General features: G+C 46.7%; 1 protein-coding gene across 2 annotated transcripts in view; it reads left to right on the top strand.

Moving 5' to 3' along the window:
• The first annotated feature begins 853 nt into the window (after positions 1-853).
• Positions 854-25,257, top strand: part of PKN3 (protein kinase N3) — a 73,320-nt gene continuing 48,916 nt past the window's right edge. The window contains exons 1-4 of one of the 2 annotated variants that reach the window (XM_068248520.1): positions 854-1,066; positions 13,322-13,475; positions 13,558-13,840; positions 17,931-18,085. In XM_068248520.1, the coding sequence (XP_068104621.1) occupies positions 13,570-13,840; positions 17,931-18,085 (426 nt within the window). In that variant the 5' untranslated portion in view covers positions 854-1,066; positions 13,322-13,475; positions 13,558-13,569. The remainder of the gene's footprint in view (positions 1,067-13,321; positions 13,476-13,557; positions 13,841-17,930; positions 18,086-25,257) is intronic. The other variant, XM_068248519.1, reaches the window with a different exon arrangement.

Raw genomic sequence — 25,257 nt, 5'->3', positions numbered from 1 at the left:
AAGGCATGAACTAGGGTTGGAAGATCCAGGGACGGATCTAGACCAAGTTGCGCCTGGGGCAAGGTCAGGTTTTGGCGCCTAAAGGTCAGGTTTTGGCGCCTAAACTGCCATTCCCCATCCAGTTTTGGCGCCTAAAGGTCACGTTTTGGCGCCTAAAGGTCAGGTTTTGGTGCCTAAACTGCCATTCCCCATCCAGTTTTGGCGCCTAAAGGTCAGGTTTTGGCGCCTAAACTGCCATTCCCCATCCAGTTTTGGCGCCTAAAGGTCAGGTTTTGGCGCCTAAACTGCCATTCCCCATCCAAATTTTTCCGCCTTTTTAAGAATTCTACAAACTGCGCCTGGGGCAAGAGACCCGTCTGCCCCCCCCCCCCCCCCCCCTAGATCCGTCCCTGGGAAGATCCTCTGAAGGAATGAGATGTTTATTCTTTGCAATATTCCTTAGGTGAAAAAGGGAATGTTTCACAACAGCTGAGATTTGATTCCTGAAGCTTAATTTCCCATCAATCAGTACTCCCAGGCTGCGCACACAGTCTGAGTTGTTCATATCTGAGCTTTTCTAATGAATCGTTTGAATGTAACAGCACAAGTGTGCTATATTGGCTTTAATTTAGTCCTGTGAAGGTCCCCTCTCATATGTTTTTGGATAGAAAAAAATACTTTTATTAACATTTTTTTTTTTTTTTACAAAGTAAAAATGAAACCAAAAAATCAACTTGTAGAAGACCAATCTGTCTTTTTGCATTTTCAAATATTACCACTAGATGGCGGCGTTGCCATTGTTGCTCTATCGTTCCAGGAGAGGCTGCTTAGTGCACTTCGGTTCCCTCCTCCTCCTGCTGCTGGCTGTACAGAGGTCGCTCAGAGTTGCTGCCGTTAGTGGCTGCAGTACTCGGTGTTTCCCGCTGGGCGGAGCTGCTTTCCCCGGGAAGATTGAAGTTTAGTGGAAGAAGCGGGTCCGGAGGAGCTCCGGGGTCCGGGGGGTGATGGCTGGAGAGCTGCTGATGTGGGAGCCGAGCCTCCCGCGGTGCTGCCACGCGTGATCCCTCGTACAGCCTGGTGACTGCAGGTGGGTGTGTACATTGTCCTGTACGTTGTGTGTGCCGGAGGCTGGGCTGGACATAGGGAGTGTAATGCATTCTTATGATCTTACAGTGTTCTTGTGACTCCATACACACAGGTCCTTTGGGGGGTATATATCTATAGTTGCTTGTGTATCTTCACAATCCCACAAACTTTATTGCAGGCTTGAAGAATGAATCTGTATCTACAGACTTTCAATCTAAAAACTGTAAACATGATCTGCTGACTGAGCTATCAGGATGAATTGATCTAGCTTGAAGCCCAGTTTCAGAGTAAATGTTAAGGTGTCCATACGCTTGCTCAATTTTCCCTGCAGATTCAATCATAGCAAATCTGCCAGAGATTGATGCCGAAGTGTGAATGTCTGATCCTATTTTTGTTCAGTTTCCAGCTAAAACGATCAATTGTGCAGGCTGGGAAGCTTGTTTGAGGGGGGTGGGCGAGTGCACGGTGGTAGCCAAGGCTGTGGAGTCGGAGCAATTTTTGTGTACCTGGAGTCCAAGTCGGATGATTTTCGTACCCATGCCAGAGCCTTGCAAGGGCTTTGGAGTCAAAGTCGAGGAGTCTTAGCAATTTTGGGTACCTGGAGTTGAAGTCAGTGGTTTCATAAACTGAAGAGTTGAAGTTTGATGACTTTTGTACCGACAACACAGCCCTGGTGGTAGTTGTGTTCGATTTTGGGACCGTCGTGGAGAGCGCTGGCAGAACGTTGACTCACCTTTTGGTGTTAAACTATTTGTGGGGACCCAGCAAGAAACCTGCAAGGGAAATTACAGTAAAATGACTGGGTGGACAGATCCCTTCCCTTAAACCTTTAGGTTTTGGATAGGTTGTAGTAAACCACGCCCCCACACTATTTGACCATTCACAACGCTTCTTGCTGTGATTGGAGAACTGTTCCCTATGAGATTTCCTGCTGGGCCCCTCAACTAGCCTGGCGCCCACCTTTCCGCTGGCATGCTCCTGCAGTTTCCTGCGTCTTCTTCTCTCCATCGACTTGGCGTCATGTACGTTGACACGTAACGTACTTGTCACAAGGTGCAGGCACACTGGCTGTGATGGAATAGGTGAACCTAGCCTCTATCAATACTCTGCATGGCCGGGGGAGCATCTTTTAGATGGGGGGGAGGGGGAGGGGGGAGCCCTGGGAACCCTGGGAACCCTTGCAGGGGATGGCTCCAAAGATTTTTAGATTTCATGCTGATGTCTTTTGAAAATCTGTGTAAAGTATGTGACACTAATAGATGGGATTTTTCTGTTGGTTGAATCTGGTGGCCATGTTTAGAATAGTGTGGATTTATATATTTATTTAAAGTGATCTCGAGCTAAAGCTCGGGATCAAAATTAGATACTTACCTTAAAGTGAACCTGAGATGATAGAAAAAAATTATACATACCTGGGTCTTTCATCCAGCCCCGTTCAGCCTGATCTGTTCCTCACTGCCGTCCTCCGCCTTCTGCAGACTTACGTGAGCCCTTACGGTGGATTCAGAAAGCGGAGGACAGTGGCAAGTGAGCGATCAGGCCCCAGGTATGTATACATTTTCTATCCTCTCATCTCAGGTACACTTTTTGAGATGGAATCCTCAGGATCCTATTAAGGCTTCAGTTGCTACTCCAGTGTTACCTGTTGCTGAGAGAAGCTCTCCTCCAGATCCGGGGTTGCACTCATCCTCTGCGCACCTTCGTGTGATTTCGCATATGCTGTAGCATGGAGCAGCTCATACATGAGAGGCTCTGGCTTACTGCACATGCGGACTTGCGCGGATACTGCATGGCCACACTGCAGGAAGAGAAGCTGCATGGCCCTGATATGATTAGCTTCAATGCCTTGTCGCTAATCTTCTGGGGGGCTGCACTCAGCGACGGGGGACATCAGATCAACAAGGGTCTCCTCATTAGGATCCTGAGGCTTCTCTCTCTTTAGGTAAGTATCTCATTTTGTACCCAAGCTTTGGCTCGGCTTGGGTACATTTTAAGGGAGAATGGGGTCATTGCTGACTGTATCTTTATAGGATTTCCTCAATTTGCTGTTTTAGGGACCTCTGTGAAGCTTAAAGGACAACTGTAGTGAGAAGAATATGGAGACTGCCATATTTATTTCCTTTTAAACAATACCAGTTGCCTGGCAGCCCTGCAGATCTTTTTGGCTGCAGTAGTGTCTGAATACCAGAAACACCAGAAAAAGTATGCAGCTAATCTTGTCCGCTCCAGCAATAATGTCAAAAACACCTGATCTGCTGCATGTTTGTTCAGGGTCTATGGCTAAAAGTATTAGAGGCAGAAGATCAGCAGGATAGCCAGGCAACTGGTATTGTTTAAAAGGAAATAAATATGTCAGCCTCCATATCCCTCTCATTTCAGTTGTCCTTAAATTTTGCGGACAGTGACTTGGCTGCTTTGGGCGGCGCAGAGTTTATTGTGGAAGGGGTGGGGTGCTTGCTCTGCCTTCGGGCGTGAGTGGTATGCATGGCATGTGCCCGTTATATGCGCGAGCAGCAGATGTGTCCACTCCGTGTATATTACAACTGCCGTTTAGATATAAAGAGCACTCCCATTTATAATTAAAGGAACACTACCAAACCAAGTGTTCTAAAATGACAATGTACAAATAATGTCTAGGTAGCTGTGTAAACCTTTTCCTACTTTTCATATTAAATATCAGAGGCAAAAGCGTGAATTCATTGTGTGTAGGATTTAGTTTTTTGGGAACAAATCATTCTCAAAAGGGGTGTCTTTTTCAGTGCACAGCCAGTGTTGTTTTTTTGCATGTCAGACTACAGAATATTTTTCTCTGAAAGAAAAAAAAAAGTATGAAAAGCTGTGGTGTCACAGGCAATTAGAAATGTTCATAACAAGTTACATTTTCTCTGCTTTCTGCAGAGTGCTCAGTCAGAGACACAGGACTTTTTTCTCTCTCTCACACACAGGGTTAACAGATGCACTGTGAGGGAATTTAATGATACCAGATCCGTGTATGGCCACCTTAAAGGGGAACTGAAGTAAGAAGTATACGGAGGCTGCCATATTTATTTCCTTTTAATCAATACCAGTTGCCTGGCAGCCCTGCTGGTCTATTTCTCTGCAGTAGTATCTGAATAACACCAGAAACAAGCATGCAGCTAGTCTTGTCAGATCTGACTTTAAAGTCTGAAACACCTGATCTGCTGCATGCTTGTTCAGGGGCTATGGCTAAATGTATTAGAGGCAGAGGATCAGCAGGGCTGCCAGGCAACTGGTATTGCTTAAAAGGAAATAAACATGGCAGCCTCCATATACCTCTCTCTTCAGTTCCCCTTTAAGCAATTTGTTACAGTAAACAAAAAAGATAAGCAAATTATATGTACACATCATTATTTACCAGCACTTCAGCAGCTCTCTGAATTCCAGGTAAAAAACAAACAAACAAACATGTTTATCGATAGTGTTCCTTTAAGCCCGTATATGTATATGAATTTAGTATGAGCCCTTCTCTGTCTGGGGTTAATTGGGTCGAATCATTTGCTATGTGGGTGAATCCAGGCCCGGTGGGAGAGATCTAGATTAGATCCCCACAGCACATTCCACCAGCAACCTAGAAAACGTTCCTCGACCTCCTAGTGTTGCAGATATAATTGAATACCGTTTGTAATTATTTTCTGTTATTAGATCTCCTGTGCAGACCCAGTTGCGGCTCTCAGCGGAGCAGGCGGTTTATTAGTCTGAGCTGACGGCAGTGGCGTCCCTTGTTAATACAGCGGACTTTAAATATCCTTTGACAGGTGACTGAACCTGTTCCTCTTCCTGCTCCCCAGCAGGTTCCTCGCACCATCTGACGTTGTGTCATTTCCATATAACAGCTTTACAAGTGCAGAGCAGCTGCAGCAAGGGAGACTGAGATACACACACTGCAGCCGTAACTTGTAACTGCTTTATGGAAACACACATCAAGCCCTCTATGACTCTGAACAGGAAGATAAATACTGGTGACGTGTAGCCATCATTTGCATGTCACGGGTCTATCTGTTTGCTGGACGATTCAATAATCAGGCTGCTCAATCTCTACTTGTGATATTGTCAAGGCAACAGAAATTGTTTGCTTAAAGGAACTCTGTCTCGAAAATCTTAAAATTTTAAAATATATGTAAACTTGTACAATTAAGAAGTACGTTTCTTCCAGAGTAAAATGAGCCATAAATTACTTTTCTCCTATGTTGCTGTCACTTACAGTAGGTAGTAGAAATCTGACAGAACCAGCAGGTTTTGGACTAGCCCATCTCCTCATGGGGGGTTTACAGGGATTTCTTTATTTTTTAAAATGCACTTAGTAAATGGTGGTTGCTCCATCCAAATACCAAAAAAGTGCACGATGAGCAGGTAGGTTGGCCAGCATCATTGTTTAAATCTTTTTCAGGGAATGTCTTTATAAAGAATGAAGGCCATGCTGAGAATCCCCTATGGAAAGATGGATTAACCCAAAACCTGTCGGTAATGTCAGATTTTACAACCTACTGGAAGTGACAGCAACATAGGAGAGAAATAATTTATGGCTCATTTTACTCTGGAAGAAATGTACTTCTTATTTGTATGTGTTTTACATTTTAAGATTTTCGCGACAGTTCCTATTTAAAGCGAGTCATAAATGTGTTGATCCTTACAGCCAATTCAGTTGCCTAAAGTGGAACTGAGGTGCCCCCCACCTCCCCAAAAAAAGGAGTTGGCTACTTATCTAAGTAGAGGGACACCTGGATAGTCCAGAAGCTTTCCAGCTGAGGTGGAGTCAAGGAGGACGTGGAAAGCCTCTAGAGGGTCTGGAGGCTTTCCTCTTCTTAGGTAAGTATCTTACTTTTTTGTGCTGCTGCGAGAGGACTATGGAGGCTGCCATATTTATTTTAAACACCAGTTGCCTGGCTGCCCTGCTGATCTATTCGGCTGCAGTAGTGTCTGAATAACCGCGCCTTTAGTCTCCGAGCAGCGATTGCCGCTTGGGAGACTGAGACGGCGAAACCGCCGTCTTTACAGTTAGTACAGCGCTGCGATCAGCAGCAGCGCTGTACTGGGGACAGCCGTGTGACACTCATGGACTGGATGGTTGGGTGGGAGGGAGGGGTTTCGAAAAAAAGAACACATAAATATTTATAAAAAAAAAAAAAATTAAACGGGGGGATCGCGATTAGACCCCACCAACAGAGAGTTCTGTTGGTGAGGAGAAAAGGGGGGGAAATTACTTGTGTGCTGTGTTGTGCGGCACTGCAGCTTGGCCTTAAAGCTGCAGTGGCCAATTAACTATAAAGAGGCCTGGTCTTTAGGGGGGTTTAAAGAGAACCCGAGGTGGGTTTGAAGAATATTATCTGCATACAGAGGCTGGATCTGCCTATACAGCCTAGCCTCTGTTGCTATCCCAAACCCCCCTAAGGTCCCCCTGCACTCTGCAATCCCTCCATAAATCACAGCCACGCTGCTGACAAACAGCTTGTCAGAGCTGGCTGTGTTTATCTCTATAATGTCAGTCTGCTGCCCTCCCCGCCTCCTGCAGAACTCCAGTCCCCGCCTGCATCCCTTCCCTCCCTGCTGATTGGAGGGAAGGGACGGGGGCAGGGACCAGAGCTATGCAGGAGGCGGGGGAGCAGCTGAGACTGACACTACAGATGTAAACACAGCCTCACAGCACGGCTGTGATTTATGAGGGATTGCAGAGTGCAGGGGGACCTTAGGGGGGTTTGGAATAGCAACAGAGGCTGGGCTGTATATGCAGATCCAGCCTCTGTATGCAGATAACATTCTTTAAACACACCTCGGGTTCTCTTTAACACTGCGGTCCTCAAGTGGTTAAAACTATGTTATCATAAATACCTTCTGACTACACTGAGTGTTAGCTTTTTAGTAGGAGGGTTTTTCAGTCTCTCTTAGTCCCCTATACTTTCCTAGTGGTTTGGGGTCACCCCAAGTTGCTTTGGGTATTTTGTTGGCTCCAATGATTTGGCTGATTGGTGTATTATTTTTTTTTAACAAACCAAAACCCTTTCCCGGATACAGGGAGTTACTGTCAATAAGCTGCATGTTCTTCCTAACCCGATTAGCTTTTATTTACAAAGAAACATTTTTCTGCTCAGTTATGCCGGGGGAAAGCACATAAGAGGATTTATAAATGGGTCACATGATACACCTGCGCAGCATGGCCTAACACAGTTTATCAGCAAGCGGCCATTAGTGAAGAATGGCACATGTGGCTATGCAAACCCTCCACAAAAGCTTGTTGAATAGGTTTCTTGTGGACGAGTGTATATGGACTGGGCATGTGCAAATAGGATCCACACATGCTCAGTAGAATGAAGCACTCGCGCATGAAGGAATTAATGCGTGCATGAGCAGGCATGAGCAGACCTTACTTGAGCTTGCCCAGTCTGGATGCGCTCATGCTTATCTGCTTATGGGCTAGTGCGCACCAAGAGAGCTTCTGAGTACTTTGAAAAGCGCTTGGCTAATGTATTTGTATGGGAAAGATCACAGTAGAGCAATGTAATTTTAATCTCCCCCTCCCCAAACGTAAACGCGGGTCCTGCAGCATTTCTGAGGCGATTCAGCCTCAATGTTAGGTATAGGAAAAGTGAAAAATCGCTCTAAAGAATGCTATAACCAAGGACTTTTCCAAGTTTTTTTTTTTTTCTTTTTTGTTCACTTCCAGCTCAAACTGTGCAAAAAAAAAAATCTCTACACCAAAATGCTCCAAAAATCGCTAGGCACATGCCCGGAATCGCTTAGAAAAATAGCTTCTAAAAAATTCTTAGTATTTGCAACTACACTAGTGATTTTTGCTGTGCACTGGCCCTATATTGTTTTCCCTCTGGCTGCTGCGATCCCATGAGGGTGCTGCTAAAGGGGCTTTGTGCTACCTTGCATTCTGGGTGGCAGGAAAGGAGCTAACATTGCAAGTAATCTAAAGCCTCATACTCACGAGGCACAAATGTAGCTAGTCGCCCCCCCCAAAAAAAAACCAGGCCCATCTGTGCAACTGCCGTACACACGAGGGACAGAGATTCGGCAGAAGCTGTCGCCGAAGGTCCCTCCCCCCCCCCGCCGGAAGCTCCGCTCACTGTGTGTGTGTGTTGCTGTCGCTAGTCCGCATACACACGGCAGGCTAGCGACAGTTGCGGCGAAGTTGCGGCGACAGCTGTTGCCGGCGATTGACCATGTCAATCTCCTGGCGACAGCTCTTAGTAGCGACGGTCGGGGCGCGCGCGCCTAATACACACGGGCGGCCTGTCGTCGCAACACGCGCGCGCAACGTGGTTGTGGCGACAATTGTGTCCCGTGTGTATGAGGCTTTAGCAGTAACCAATACAGGTGGCTGGCATCCTTGGATCCTTGTTCCAGCTCTCAAAGCAGGAATTATTAGTGAAGGCTAATTTTAGTGGATGTTCACATTTAGTAGATTTTAATAGATTGTTAATTTTGTGAGTTCCTAGCTAATAATAATTCCAATATCTGTATAGCGCTTTTCTCCTGGCGGACTCAAAGCGCTTGCGAGGCAGCCACAGGAGCGCGCTCAGTAGGCCGTAGCAGTGTTAGGGAGTCTCATCCAAGGACTCCTTACTGAATAGGTGCTGGCTTACTGAACAGAAAGAGTCAAGATTTGAACCCAGGTCTCCTATATCAGAGGCAGACCCCTCTTAAAGAGGAACTCCAGTGAAAATAATGTAATAAAAAAATTGCTTCATTTTTACAATAATTTTATGTATAAATGGTTTAGTCAGTGTTTGCCCATTGTAAAACCTTTCCTCTCCCTGATTTACATTGACATTTATCACATGGTGACATTTTTATTGCTGGCAAGTGATGTCAGTGGAAGGAGATGCTGCTTTCTATTTGTCAGTTGAAAACAGCTGCTATTTCCCACAGTGCAACAAGGCTCACAGACAGGAAACTGTTCAGGGGCTCTGGCTAAGAGTATTATAGGCAGAGGATCAGCAGATCAGTCAGGCAACTACTGTTACCTAAAAGGACATACATATGGCAGCCTCCATATCCCTCTTGTTACAGTTGTCCTTTAAAGATCCAACATTAAGGATTTTTAAATGATCTCAGGGAAGACCTGTACAGAAGTGTTTGAGATTTATCTGGAGTGTGAACGAGTTAAGTGGAGTGTGTTTAGGGTTAAGAATTCAAGTATGCAAATTACACTTTCTCTTCGATCTTGAGTCCGAAGATGATATAACTCTTAAAGAGACTCTGTAACAAAAAAAAGTTCCCCTGGGGGGTACTTACCTCAGGAGGGGGAAGCTTCAGGGTCCCAATGAGGCTTTACCCTCCACTGTAGCTGCAGACAATCCAGCGCTGGCTCCCCCCGAAGTGTCCCACAATCCAGGCTCCACAAGCCTGACAAGGCTTGATATATTTACCTTTCCTGGCTCCAGCGGGGGCGCTGTTGCGGCTCTCAGCACGGAGATGGGCAGAAATAGCTGATTTTTGTCGGGTCCGCTCAACTACACAGGCACAGGAGTCTTGCGCCTGTGTGGTAGAGCACACAGATAGCGATCGGCTATTTCTGCCTATCTCCGAGCGGAGAGCCGATACTGCGCCTGCGCTGGAGCCAGGAAGGTAAATATTTACATCCCTGCTGTTCGGAGGGCCAGAGCGAGACCGCCATGGGACACAAGAGGACGGGGGAAGCCTCGATAGGATCCGGAGGCTTCCCCCACCCGAGGTGAGTACCCCCAGGGGAACTTCTTCTCGTTACAGGTTTTCTTTAAGGTGACCATACATGATTCAATCAAATCAATTGATTTCCCCATTTTTTTCGATAAATATCTGCTCAGATATGTTGGAAAAATTATTTGAAAAAATACAAAACTACATTTTCTTTTTTTGATCAAGCGAAAAATAAAACAATGAATCATGTATGGCACCTTTACTGTGCCCATTTTCATTACAAAATGTAAAAATGCATACATAAAAAAATGCATGCATTTTTAACCACTTCAGGATTCTCGGTGCGTATATGTACGCCCCTGAATCCTGAAGTGTATTCCATGGAAATGTCAGTTCACGGAGGGTGTCTCCGTGAACACCCTGCGAGCCGATCGGCGGCTCGCAGGGTAAATGTGAACACACGGGGAAGATCTTCCCCGGTGTTTACATGTATACGGCGCTGTTGCGCAGCAGCGCCGTAGAGGAGATCGGTGATCCCCGGCCTCTGATTGGCCGGGGATCGCCGGCACCTGATAGGCTAAAGCCTATCCCATCAGGCGCAGGACGGAAATCCGTCCTGCGCCACTCACAGGGGGAGGGAGAGGGAGGGAAGGGGAAGGAGGCCAGGAAGCGCTGCGGAGTGGGGCTTTGAAGAGCCCCCCCCGCAAGCGCAAGCAGCCGGCGGCGATCAGACCCCCCCAGCAGGACATCCCCCTAGTGGGGAAAAAAGGGGGGGGAAGTCTGATCGGCCTGACTGCAACCTGATCTGTGCTGTGGGCTGGAGAGCCCACGCAGCACAGATCAGCACAAAATAGCATGGTATAGAAGTGGTTAAAATGCACAGTTTTTGCATTCTTTTCCATGTTTTTTTTGTGTGTGTGCGTTTTTGCTTCCATAGTGATTCTACATAGGGCAGCATCCATCTCTGGGTATTCTGTCCAAAAAACGCATTTGAAGAACCCATACACCTAACTACACACAGGTTTTCCATTGAAATGCATTCTATGCAAATCGCACATCAAAGTCAAACGCATCCTGAGTTTTTCTCTTGCATGCAATATTTGCATTGAATGGAAACTATACCATATACTTTAATGTACAGTGTATCTAATACAGGGTTTCTCAGCCTGGGTTTCCTGGAACACCTGGGTTCCTTGAGGACATTGCGGGAGTTCGCTGGCAACCTCTGGGTATATGGCTGATATTGTGGTAAAACCCCTCCCACAGTGTGATGTCAGCACCTAGGTCCTGACAGTTTGCTGCTTGTGAGCCTTGTTGCATTGTGGGAAATAACAGCTGTTCCCAACTGCCAAGCAACCAGTATCTCCCTCTGTACATATGTATAGCTATAAAAACAAACAAACAAAAAACGACCTTTTAGCCTGTTGCATTGTTAGGAGGTGTGGTTATAGATTATGGCAGTTGGAACTGTCAGTTTTTTTTTCATGTTTGCCAGTAGTAAAGATGATGATGTGCAGGATGATTGTGGATCAAACAATATGAACAAATTAAATGGCGAATATCAATCATCTCTTGATGTCTCTTGTATTTTTTTTAAATTCTCACATTGCAATGTGTTCTATTTTTCCCTCCTTTTTGCTTTGCAAAGAAATCTTGTACAAGTTAGGGCCAGTGCACACCAAAAAGTGCTAGCGTAATCGCTAAGTGATTTTTCAATGCGATTCTAGGCATGTTAACCAGTAGCGGCAAAGCGCCACTCCACGTGATTGTCCCGGCCCCATTTCACTACACAGTGTGAGGCTCTGGGAAAACGACAGCACCCAGAAGCCTCAATACTGTGTGGTATTATTATTTATCAGCTGCAAAGTGCCGCCCCATGTGACCGCTCTGGTGCAATACACATGTGAGGCTATGGTAAAACTACAGCACCCAGAAGCCTCAGCACCATGTCATATGGTCTGGATTATCCAATAGTGGCTAAGGGGTTTGGGATAAGTGGCAGGAGGCGGAATTGGAGACCCAAGCGATCTGCTGTCTACTGTAATGCTGGGGATACACGGTACTTTTTTTTTTTTTATCAATCGAGCCGCTGATTGATAATTTCCGTCGTGTCCGATACCCTGCCGGATCGATTCCGGGGATGCGCCGGAATCTATCGCGTGGCTCGATACACGGTACAAAACGTACCGTGTATCCCCAGCATAAGTGACACAATGCCTATCAATGTTCTCCCCAGGCTCTTTTAGCCAGGTTCTCCACCCGGCTATCACCGTCTCACCTCCTTCTATACTGTAAGCAGAGTTGCTCACAGAAGCATCGGCCCTGCATTCTCTCATCTCGCCCCACCCGGCTACTTTTTCATGCCACCCGGCTGGAATAAATTTCTGGGGAGAACTCTGCCTATATATTCTGACTTAGCCCTGTCTCCAGTGTTCCCTGAGGACGGCGAAAGGCCGAAACCGGTAGGAACTGGAGACTGGGCATTGCTGATACTGATACTTTGATGTTTATCTGTGCGTGCCGTCGCACTATATGCGGATATATGCTAAGGGTTCCTGTTGAAAGGACCCCTGAAGTAAGTTATTGTATACTTAATTCTTGTTGACTGGAATTAATTTGTGGTTTTAACTGGAGAAAAAGTGACTAATATTTGTATTTTGTCCTTGGTGAAGGTCACCTACATATGTTTGCATTGAGCACTGTGGTGATCTGAGAATACTAAGGAGAGTGCCAAAACATTGTGGTTTTGGTGTAGCGTTTTTTATTTTTTGTTACAGTAGAGCTGTAACTGAATAGCTTCGGTAATAAAAAAACGTTTGGAAAATCGCTGTGATCTAACGCTTTTCAGAGCGATTTTCCACTTTCCTATACTTAACGCTGAGGATGAATCGCCTCAGGAATCAGCGTTTGGGAAAAAAGCTCATCGCTCTGGTGTGATCCATCCCATTCAGAAACATTAGCCAATTGCTTTTTAAAGCGCGACCGTTTTAAAAAACGCTCTTGGTGTGCACCAGCCCTTAGGGTTCTTTCACATCTAGAACGCATGCAGGAGCCGTTCCTCTGCGCGTGTTATATGCCCTGTGGTGTGTCGGGATGTAGTGTTGCGACGCTATCAGCGGCGGTAGTAAGTCACTCGACAGGAAAACGCCGGCTCCCGACGATTAAAAGCTTCGAACCGCAACGCACCAAAACGCGGACTTTCATTTTACCTTGGTTAACGCAAAGTTTCGACTTTGCGTTAAACCGCAGAAAATGGGCTCTGGTGTGAACGAGCACTTAGTCATTAAAGGTATCAACTTTTGTTGTCGATGAAAATGCTACTTTCCTTTCTATTTATCTAGTCTAGCTTCAGTTAGGTGGAGTTTATGAAATGTGTGAAGCAGCCTGTGTTGCTTGTCCCTGCAGGGCCTTAGCTGCGGCACAGAAGTGTACACGGTGAGAGGGTGGAGGTCTTGTAGGTGGCACACTGACTCTTTGTGTGTGAGGTGGAAGCTGGACGATGTCCCGGTCTGTTTGAGTCAGCAGTGCCCAGTGACAGGAAGCAATTCCAGGAAATGACGACTTGTCTGTTAAGTTTCCCAAACTCCACTGCTATTTTTTCCCTTTCATTTAGCCCAGCATGCAGAGCCTCGTCCTGCTTCCTCTGCTCCACCGTAATCCCGAATCAGGTGGATTGTGAAGCCGTTCTTTAGTTTCCTGAAAATCCTGTCAGTAGATGTTTACCTCTCCCGGGGCGGTGCAGGTGTCTCTGTGCAATCCCTGCTCCTGTGAGTCATGTTTCACCTGCTAGACTCTCTCTAGGCACCGGATCCTCAAACTTAACCCTTCCGTGCCTCTCATCTCCTGCAGGGCGGCTGCAGCATGGAGTCTTGGAATGGGGCTCAGCAGCTGCTGGATCCGGGATTCCAGCAGCAGTTGGAAGATTCGAGGGAGCTGCTGAAGCGGGAGATCCAAAGGGAGCTGAAGATCAAGGAGGGGGCCGAGAACCTGCGCAAGGTGTCCACCGACAAAAAACACCTGAGCCATGTGGAGAGCCAATTGAAGACCTCCAACCGGCGCCTGGAGGAACTGCACTGCCAGCTGCAGGACCTAAACGGCAGGATCGTCATTATGGAGAAAGACAACAAACAAGGTAGGGGTGGGAGTGTTGGGGAAGGGGATGGGCTAATTTAAATCAAAGCTGTACTTTTAAAGGGCACCTGAACTGAGACTTAAAGGACAACTATCGTGAAAAATTGCAAAATCTAAAATGCATGTAAACGCATAAAAATAAGAAGTATGTTTCTTCCGGAGTAAAATGAGCTATTAATTACTTTTCTCCTATGTTGCTGTCACTTACAGTAGTAGAAATCTGACTGAACTGATGGGGTTTTGACTAGTCCAGCTCATCAGGGCGGATTCTCAGTATTTCATTTATTCTTTACAAAAAGCACTCCCTGGAAAGAATCCGTACAAAGATGCAGGCTGCCCCCCTACCTGTCTGCACACTATTCTGGCAGTTGGACTAAGCAACTTCTGTTCACTAAGTGCTTTTTGAAAATAAAGAAAACCCTGAGAATCCCCCATGAGAAGATGGGATAGTTCAAAACCTGTCAGTTCTATCAGATTTCTACTACCTACTGTAAGCGACAGCAACATAGGATAAATATATATTATAGCACATTTTGCTCTGTGAGAAATGTACTTTTTATTTGTGTTTTCTTGTGTTTTAAATTTTATTTTTTTTGCAATAGAGGTCCTTTTTAAAGGACAGCTGAAGTGAAAGGATTATGGAGACTGCCATATTTATTTCCCTTTAAACAATACCAGTTGCCTGGCTGTCCTGCTGATTTTTCATGCATCAGTAGTGTCTGAATCACACACCTGAAACAAACATGCAGTTAATCCAGTCCGAGCACCTGATCTGCATGCTTGTTCAGACTCTATGGCTAAAGGTATTACAAGCAGAGGATCAGCAGGGCTGCCAGGCAACTTGCATTGTTTAAAACCGGGCTGTGGAGGCGGTACAAAAATCTCCCGACTCCTCAGTTTATGAAACCACCGACTCCAACTCTGACTCCGGTTACCCAAAATGGCCTCGACTCCGACTCCTTAGTCTAATACTTACCAGGCCTGTGGAATTTGTACAAAAATCATCCGACTCAGACTCCTTAGTTTATAAAATCACTGACTCCAACTCTGGGTACCCAAAATTGCTCCGACTCCTCGGCTCCAACGCTGAATCCACAGCCCTGGTTTAAAAGAAAATAAATATGGCAGCGTTCACATCCCTTTCACTCCAGGTGTCCCTCAACTTTTTAAAAAAACAATGGGTGATGTTCCTATAAGTTTCTGAAAGCACATACTGCTGTCCGTGGGCTTCAGTGTCCCTCCCATTCCTAGTTGCATCTTATTTTAATATTCCACTGCCAGGGCATTAAAGGGAATCTGTAAGAAAAAAAGAGCCCCTGGGGGGTTCTTACTTCGGGAGGGGGAAGCTTCTGGGTCCTAATGAGGCTTCGCCCATCCTCTTCAGCATTGGCAGCCTTGAAAAATCAGCCGACAAGCCTTTCAGTCTCCATACTTGTAATTTCTGAATTTACCAGCGCCTCAGTAGATGATGTCATTAATTCTGGCTTACATGCAAATCATGTGCAGATGTGGAATGTAGAAAACCTTATGCCCCATAGGTGAAATGCAGTAACCGTTACTACACATGTGAAATGCAGAAAACGTTATCAATATTACACTCCACAGACGTGCTGACAATAGATCACCTTTGACCTCACTGCTCCTGTACTTGTGAAAAGACAGATGGACCTGTTCATTTACATAATTCTGGCCATACACCCCCAAGTATTGAGAGAGGGCTAAATACAAGCAGTGCACATAATATCACTCGGCCATAGAATAGAAGGCATACTCAGCACTGATCATATGGCACCCATATCAGTACATTGCATTTCAAAGAGGATCTTTGTCCACAGCCACACCCATTGTTCTCCCCAGCAATTTTTTCCAGCCGGGTGCCAAGAAAAAGTAGCCGGATGGGGTACGACGGGGGAATGCATATTCTGCGCTTCTCTACGCAACTCTGCTTACAGCATTAGAGGCAGATGAGGAGGTGAGCCGATGATTGCTGGGTGGTCACCAAAAATTAGCCGGGTGGAGCACCCGGCTAAAAAAGCCTGGGGAAAATACTGCACACCAATAACTTTTGTTCTTCAGTCGTTTACCAACTGGTGAAGATGAGCTCAAGACAAACCAGAAAGCAGCTTTTATGATCGGTGGTGGTCAGTGGGAGGCAGGGAGCAACATTGTGCCATTCTGTGGGTGTGCTGAACAGCAGCGTGTGTCCGCACCATTCGTGACCAGGGGGCAGAGCTATACACGCTCTTCAACCTCCTCCATGCCCCCTGCCATGTTTCAGCATTTAGTTGGCTAGTGACAGTGGCGGGGGCTGGTAAGGACAGGGAGCTAGGAGGGAAGGCTTCTGAGTGCCGCGCTGCTCACAATGATGGCATCACAAAAACATTCAGGGCATGCTTGTGGGCAAATTGGGACAACTTTGTAATGCCCCGGATCTAACCCCATAGCGACGTCACCGCTTGAGCTTTCGTATTTTCTGATATGTACAGAAGACGGGATGACCTATAGGTTAGGGTGAGAGGGAGAGTGTCTAAAAATATATATTTTTTAAATGTAAGTAGGCTTTAAATAGAAGTGGGGTTATATTAAATTGTACAATTCCAAACTTTTATCATTTCTGACTGGAGCAGCCCTGGGTCCATCCACCAGAGCAGCCCTGGGTCCATCCACCAGAGCAGCCCTGGGTCCATCCACCAGAGCAGCCCTGGGTCCATCCACCAGAGCAGCCCTGGGTCCATCCACCAGAGCAGCCCTGGGTCCATCCACCAGAGCAGCCCTGGGTCCATCCACCAGAGCAGCCCTGGGTCCATCCACCAGAGCAGCCCTGGGTCCATCCACCAGAGCAGCCCTGGGTCCATCCACCAGAGCAGCCCTGGGTCCATCCACCAGAGCAGCCCTGGGTCCATCCACCAGAGCAGCCCTGGGTCCATCCACCAGAGCAGCCCTGGGTCCATCCACCAGAGCAGCCCTGGGTCCATCCACCAGAGCAGCCCTGGGTCCATCCACCAGAGCAGCTCTGGGTCCATCCACCAGAGCAGCCCTGGGTCCATCCACCAGAGCAGCCCTGGGTCCATCCACCAGAGCAGCCCTGGGTCCATCCACCAGAGCAGCCCTGGGTCCATCCACCAGAGCAGCCCTGGGTCCATCCACCAGAGCAGCCCTGGGTCCATCCACCAGAGCAGCCCTGGGTCCATCCACCAGAGCAGCCCTGGGTCCATCCACCAGAGCCGCCCTGGGTCCATCCACCAGAGCCGCCCTGGGTCCATCCACCAGAGCAGCCCTGGGTCCATCCACCAGAGCCGCCCTGGGTCCATCCACCAGAGCCGCCCTGGGTCCATCCACCAGAGCCGCCCTGGGTCCATCCACCAGAGCCGCCCTGGGTCCATCCACCAGAGCCGCCCTGGGTCCATCCACCAGAGCCGCCCTGGGTCCATCCACCAGAGCAGCCCTGGGTCCATCCACCAGAGCAGCCCTGGGTCCATCCACCAGAGCAGCCCTGGGTCCATCCACCAGAGCAGCCCTGGGTCCATCCACCAGAGCAGCCCTGGGTCCATCCACCAGAGCAGCCCTGGGTCCATCCACCAGAGCAGCCCTGGGTCCATCCACCAGAGCAGCCCTGGGTCCATCCACCAGAGCAGCCCTGGGTCCATCCACCAGAGCAGCCCTGGGTCCATCCACCAGAGCAGCCCTGGGTCCATCCACCAGAGCAGCCCTGGGTCCATCCACCAGAGCAGCCCTGGGTCCATCCACCAGAGCAGCCCTGGGTCCATCCACCAGAGCAGCCCTGGGTCCATCCACCAGAGCAGCCCTGGGTCCATCCACCAGAGCAGCCCTGGGTCCATCCACCAGAGCAGCCCTGGGTCCATCCACCAGAGCAGCCCTGGGTCCATCCACCAGAGCAGCCCTGGGTCCATCCACCAGAGCAGCCCTGGGTCCATCCACCAGAGCAGCCCTGGGTCCATCCACCAGAGCAGGCCTGGGTCCATCCACCAGAGCAGCCATCTTTGTAGGATTACAACTCGATAAAAATGAAGCATTCCCTCTATGGCGAAAGGTCACTGATGGTAGTGCACCTGTATGTATCTGACCTGCAGATGGACTGGTGTCTCCGGATGCCTGCATATTTGATCAGAGCCAGGACCCCAGGCAGCGCAGGGTGGAGGCCTTGAAGAGACAGTTGCATATTGAGAACAAGGTGAAGCAAGGAGCTGAGAATATCATCCAGATGTTCTCCAGCGGAGCCTCGAAAGTGAGTACCTGCATGTAAATCTGACTTAGCCGTGTGTCGGCAATCATGTGTTCATGCTTGTGTGAATCTGTGTGAAGCTATCTGGTGATGTCAAATGCATTTTTAAGTACGTGGCTAGGAGTACCTGCATGAAACATTACCTGTAGTGTAGCGTCAGCTTTATGTACCGACCTCTTACAGTTTGAACAGTGTTAATACGGAGTCAAGCAGAAGCTCCGCCCACCGTTTCAGGCACAAAAGGATTAAAGGGATCCAAGCAGCTTTTTTTCTGCAGTTTGTCCTGGTTTCTAATAACTGAGAGTTGCCACCCCCCTTCCTTTTGCCCTTATTTATCCAGTGGAAGGTGTGAATCTAATCAAGTGTGACTTCTCTAAAGTGTTTGAAGTACAGTTTCCTATCTTCTCCCCCCACCTCTGATGAAGCTTTTGTTTTGTCATTGCTACAGCTAATTACTGCAATCCTCATCTGCCTGCTCTTTCTGAGGACAGCAGCCCGTGGAAGTAGGGCAATACAAGCCTCTAACAAACATTTAAATGTAAAAAGTAGAGGTAGAATATATTTTTTAGTTATGTGCCACGTTGTTGGCATGCATTTTAATGTGCTATTGGGGGCTAAAAATGCTGCTTGGTTCACTTTAAGATGAAATGGGTCCATAGTCTCTCCCCAGGCCCTAGACAACTGCCTAGGTTTGCCTTGCGGATGATTCGGCTCTGATTTCAGGTTATGTGAAACCATTTAAAAAACAGATTTTTTTTTAGCTGCAGAAACCTCAGTTGAAGCAAAAGGGTTACATCTGGGTTCCCTGCTTACTCTACTGTATATAATTCATTTTCGCTATATGCATAGACAAAACGTATAATCTGTTGCTTTCGGGGAATATTGCCAGTCAGTATAGTGAACAGTTCCTGCGGTATAGGCTTTGGGAGAAGTGATGTGGATGACTGAAATCCGACAATGTAACATTACTGGTCACCGGTTTCATTTTATACTGAAATTGCGGTTTCTCGGAGCACATAACGAGTGTTCTAGCTGTGTGACCTCTATTCCTGCATCTGTAGTGTCCGAGGTGAATAGATCAAAGGAAACAGTCTGCTAGTTTTATCTGAGGTAAGGGAACCTGAGATGACAAGCATGCAGCTAATCCAGTCAGACTTGAATGAGAGCACCTGATCTGCATGCTTCTTCAGGGTCTGTAGCTTATTAGTGGCACAGGGTGAGCAGGAAAGAAATATGTTGACTACTGAATCCCTCTTACCTCAGGTTTCCTTTAAAGGGATACTGTAGGGGGGTCGGGGGAAAAAGAGTTGAACTTACCTGGGGCTTCTAATGGTCCCCCGCAGATATCCTGTGCCTACGCAGCCACTCCCCAATGCTCCGGCCCCGCCTCCGGTTCACTTCCGGAATTTCCAACTTTAAAGTCGGTAAACCACTGCGCCTCCCCATTGTTTTTATTAGTACTCCCCCGGGCCCTGTTTCCATGTGGATTATCCGCAGCATAGTGAACTCACCTGCCCGGCCGGCAAACTCCCTCTTGTGTGCTTCCACTTCCATCCCCGCCGGTTTGTCTGTTCTTCATGACCCAGCAGTATGTACAAACACCTGTAACACGGCATTAGAGATGCCGCGGGTATAAGACGGAAAGGACACAGAAGGGAGAGCGGCGGACAGACAGTTGGGAGGGGGCTGCCTGGGGAACCTGGATAGGACACTGTGCTTCAAACGCACACTTGATCACCTTCACACCTTCCCCTGGATAAATAAGGGCAGAAGGCAGGGCTGTGGAGTCGGAGTTGGATGATTTTTGTCGAGGAGGTGGAGCAATTCTGGGTACTTGGAGTTGGCAGCAGTGGCTGCATAATCAGAGGAGTCAGAGTCGGATTATTTTCATACTGACTCCACAGCCGTGAGAGAAGGCGGGGGGGGGGGGGGGGGGTGGAGAGAGAAATGGTTACAGCTCTTACAGCTACTAAAAACCAGAAACTGCAGAAAAGGGGAGCTTGGATCACTTTAAGCTCTGTTTATCTGTGCTGTGGGCAGGGCTGAATGATTACTTTTTTTCTCACCAGAACCGTAGTCCCGCTTTGAAGGTGAGCAGTGTAGTTGCACTTCAGTCAGTGACCTGTGAATGAGATGCAGGGGCAGCACAGCAATGTCGTAATACTGCTTCTGTGACAGATACGCGTGGCTAGTCTGGTGCCCTCTGGCAGATCGCTTCAGGGAAACAGGAACTTGGAAGTGTTCAGATAAGGCTGCTGGGTGTTGCCACTGACATGCAAATAGCTCAGAATTTAAATGTATGTCCCTTATCAGCAGCATGTAACGTGTGACAGCCTGGCCTCTGTGCTGCTGTATGCGACACAGAGGACGGCTGACATCAACCGCTAAAACTGACACTTAAAGAAGAACTCCAGTGAAAATAATTTAATAAAAAAAGTGCTTCAATTTTACAATTATTATGTATAAAGGATTTAGTCAGTGTTATCCCATTGTAAAATCTTACCTCCCCCTGATTTACATTCTGACATTTACCACATAGTGACATTTTTACTGCTGGCAGGTGATGTCAGTGGAAGGAGATGCTGCTTGCTGTTTTGGCAGTTGCACCCAGCTGTAAACAGCTGTTATGTCCCACAATGCAATGAGGTTCCCAGACAGGAAACTGTTAGGACCATGGTCATGACATCACACTGTGGCAGGGTTTCACCACAATATCAGCTATACAGAGCCCCCTGATGATCCATTTGTGAAAAGGAAAAGATTTCTCATGGGAAAGGGGGTATCGGCTACTGATTGGGATGACGCTCAATTCTTGGTCACGGTTTCTCTTTAAATTGCATGAAAGTGAACCTGTGTCACAAATGTCAGATGTATATACCGGTACTTATGAAGAAGTAGAGTACTGTACCGTGTTAGGCATCAGTAAAAGCAAAAAGTATTAAATCAGGATGATACCATTTATTGGCTAACTTAGAAGTTAGCCAATAAATGGTATCATCCTGATTCAAAATTCCGTGCTTATACAAATGAGTGAGAATTCTAAGCTCCTCTCCCCCATTTTATGTGGGAATGACTTGGTTATTGAAGAAGAACTGTAGTGAGCAGAATATGGAGGCTGCCATGTTTATTTCCTCTTAAAGGGAGCCTTAACTCTGGAAAAAAAAAAGTTTCACTCGCAGTCACTCATGGCTCCTCTGGTCCCTCGCCGCCAGCTAGTTTCGTTTTTACCTACTTGAAGTCGGATGGCCGCCACGCATACATTTGCACACATTCCCGCTGGTGCAGGAAGCTATCGCGGACATTAACACATACATTTTTTCACATGTACATGTACATGTGGCGCTTGCCGACTCCGAGTAGGCAAAAAAGAAACTAGCTGGCGACGGGGGACCGGAGCAGCAGTAAATGACTACGAGGGCACAGGATGGCTGCAGGGGGCTGTTAGATGCCCCAGGTAAGTGAAACTAATTTATTTTTTTTGAGTTAAGGCCCACATAGAAAATACGCTTGGGGATTCGCATGCGTATGTGAATTCGCCTGTTTGCGGACGGTTTTTTCATGTGAATTCTCATACGTAAGCAATTTTTTTTCTTTTCCTGTCGCCATTCATTACTATTGACATCCGCACACGAAAATGTGAACGCAAAAATGCTTAAACCACGTGGAAGATTGTTACAGAGGTGCACGTTTTTTTTACCTCCTGTGGAGGTAAGCGAATTTCTCCTGTAATGGAAACGGGCCCATTGAAATACATTGCATATGCAAATTCACATGCGGCTAATGCATGCGAATTCCCCATATTGGAAACGAGCTTAAACCATATCAGTTGCCTGGCTGTCCTGCTAATCTATTTGGCTGCAGTAGTGTTTGCATCACACACCGGAAAACAAGCATGCAGCTAGTCTTGACAATGTCAGAAACCTCTGATCTGGATATGCTTGTTCAGGGTCTATGGCTAAAAGGGTGATAATTCTGGAAGCTGCGGAGGCAGAGCAGCCGCAGTGGGCCCCAGGGCTGTGAGGGCCCCCAACTACCCATTCTCGCTCTGATACAGGGGCCCCTCCACAGCAGGTGTTGTGTTTTTAGCTTTTTAGTGAATGCATACTGAAGCTGAAAGATATGTATTCACATTCAGCTATATGGCTTATGTGTTAACTTATGTCAGCTTTTTTCAACATTTTTACCCTGGAGGGACCCGTCAAATAATTTTGGTTCTCAAGGAACCCCATTATTATTGGGGGAAGTGGGGATTTATTTTTAGGATGCATGACCTGTAGAGAGGATCTTTAACCAAGGATTGAATTTCATCCCAATCAGTAGCCGATACCCCCTTTCCCATGAGAAATCTATTCCTTTCCTCAAAAAAATTATCAGGGGGTCTGTATGTCTGATATTGTAGTGAAACCCCTCCCACAGTGTGATGTCATGACCATGGTCCTAGCATTTTTCTGTCTGTGGACCCTGTTGCATTGTGGGAAATGACTTTTTCCAACTTTCCAACTGCCAAGAAAGCAATATCTTCCTCTGTGCGTAGAACTCTCAGTAAGGAACATTCCGTACAGATCACCTGGGAGGATTAAGATAACACCACCAGTGATACATTTCAGAATGCAAATCAGGGAGACGATAGATTTTACAATGGGCAAACGCTGACTTAATACCCTATAGATGAATATTGTACACAATAATCAATTTTATTATTTTCCAGGGCTGTGGAGTCGGGGCAATTTTGGGTGCCTGGAGTCGGAGTCGGGAAAAAATGCACCGACTCCGACTCCTAATGAATTTAAACTGTAATTAAAATAGAAAATAATATGATAAAATGTTCTATTTTGTCAGATAATAGTCATCATAAATAATGTATATATACAGTAATAGCTGTGCTTAGTCCACAAAAATGAAATCTACCAATCAAAATTAGTTACTTGTGCTGCTTCAATAAAGCAGTCCCCGTATTTTTAAAGTCAAATATACACATCTGATTGTGACTGTATATATGATGTGTACACAGGAATCTCTTATGTATACTAAATAACATCTATGCTGTAAGAATAAAGCCTGATGTGTAGCCGTGTCACTAATAGAGATGGTCAACGAGATGGAAATAATTCTGCATTGATGGTGATTTATGCAAATGTATGCACTCTTCGTTTATGAAATCAAATAATTTGATATGTTGTTAAAATTTGGTTTGGTGACTATGAATTAAAGGGTACCTGAGACAGATGAAAAGAAATGTTTTATACATACCTGGGGCTTCCTCCAGCCCGCTTCAGGCCAATCAGTCCCTTGCTGTCCTCCACCACCACCTGGATCTTCTGCTATGAGTCCCGGTAATTCAGCCAGTCAGCGCAGTCCGGCCACGTGCCGCTCCTACAGCCAGGAGCATTCTGCACCGGCGCAATAGGCGCACTACGCCAGACTGGCTCAAGTACCTGGACTAATAGCAGAAGATCCAGGTAGTGGAGGAGCACAGCGAGGGACTAAATAGCCTGAATGGGGCTGGAGGAAGCCCCATGTATGTATAAAACTTTAATTCATCTGTCTCAGGTTTACTTTGTTACACAGTAGTGCTATACTCTACATATGCATTCCCCACAGAGCTGCAGGGAATCCACTGAGAATGTTGTGCACATTGAACACAGAGGTGTTGTCTATCACCCATAAACCTGGTTCAGATTGTGCATGAAGAATGTGTAATAGAGGAAGAATCGCCTCATTTCCCTGCAAAGTACCTGCACATCACTCTTGCATGTCCCCACAGTTACATTGCCTAGGGCCTGATCCATGTTCAGATTGTGCATGAAGAATGTGTAATAGAGGAAGAATCTCCTCATTCTCCTGCAGAGTACCTGCACATCATTCTTACATGTACCCACAGTTACATTGCCTAGGGCCTGATAGATGTTCTTTGTTCCGGTCTGTACCTTTTACAAGTACTCTTACCAAGGACTAGTTTTAGTCTATGACTAAAGGGAATAAATAATGCAGTCTACATATCCTTCTCACTTCAGCTGTCTCTTAAAATTAGTAAGCATTGGCAGTTAAGAGACGAATTTCATGTTACATACTTTCAATCAACAAGATTGTAATATGCAAATTAGAGGAGTCGGAGGAATCCTAAACTGAGGAGTCGGAGTCGGTGGATTTTTGTACCGACTCCACAGCCCTGTTGTTTTCACTGCAGTTGCTGTTGAAAAGTGGGCATGGCCATTCTATCTAACAGCCTTGTTTCGTAACCCCTACCCCATGTTTCTTACTTAAAATGTTTCCTGTTATAGAAGCACATGCTAGTGTTTCTTGCTATAGATCCCACAATACCCCTTATTATGGCACTCTTGTTATACTGCCTCTCTATTTTTTATGTGCTCCTTATTATTCTGACCTCCAATTTAGTGCTTTTTTTATACAATACCCCCTATTATAGTGTGCTCTATTATACTCCACCCCCACCACATTCAGGGGGAAACTTTCTCAACCCACCAGGAGGGTAAAATGCCAGGGAACCCCTGCAAACACCTCTGTGAACCCCGAGGTTACAGGGAACCCTGCTTGAGAAAGCCTGACTTATGTTGTATAGATTGTTGTACAAATTGCAGAGTAACCCTTCAAAGCACCATTATCCCAAAGCACCATTATCCCCAAGCAGAGGAATCCCTAGCAGAGATTAGCACCTTGTGTTGTGCAATGCTGAGCAAGCCCTGACCGTAAACAAAACTCCTTTCTCCATAAGGAAACGGCGCGGGGTGGTACAGGAATGCCGGATCGCTGTTTATTTGTCATGGGAGCCGATGAACAGAGATCAGCAGCATATGACGGCACAACTGTTATATTTTGAAATCTAGATGTTTAACTCTTAAGGTGAACCTGAGATGGTTCATGCTGCATTATTTATACTTACCTGGGGCTTCCTGCAGTCCCATGAGGTGTGTGGGCTCCCTCGCCATTTTTCTGTCCGCTCTGTTCTTCTGCGGTAGCCGTCGGTATCACTGTAATCAAAGGCGGGCCAAGGGGCAGTTGTCTATCCTCAAAAATCAAGCATGTAACATTAGCAGATCTGTCCTGTCCGTAGCTCCAACCTACGTGTTTCATACTGACGTTCTCAGGGGAGAGACTGATCTGATCATGTTGCATCATGCTTGATTTTAACTTGTGAGTGTGCTACTTTTTACATT

This window comes from Hyperolius riggenbachi, chromosome 8 (assembly GCF_040937935.1).
Source record: "Hyperolius riggenbachi isolate aHypRig1 chromosome 8, aHypRig1.pri, whole genome shotgun sequence".
Taxonomy (NCBI): Eukaryota; Metazoa; Chordata; class Amphibia; order Anura; family Hyperoliidae; genus Hyperolius; species Hyperolius riggenbachi.
Note: the sequence above shows the minus strand (reverse complement) of the source record. Positions and strands in the feature narration are given on the sequence as shown.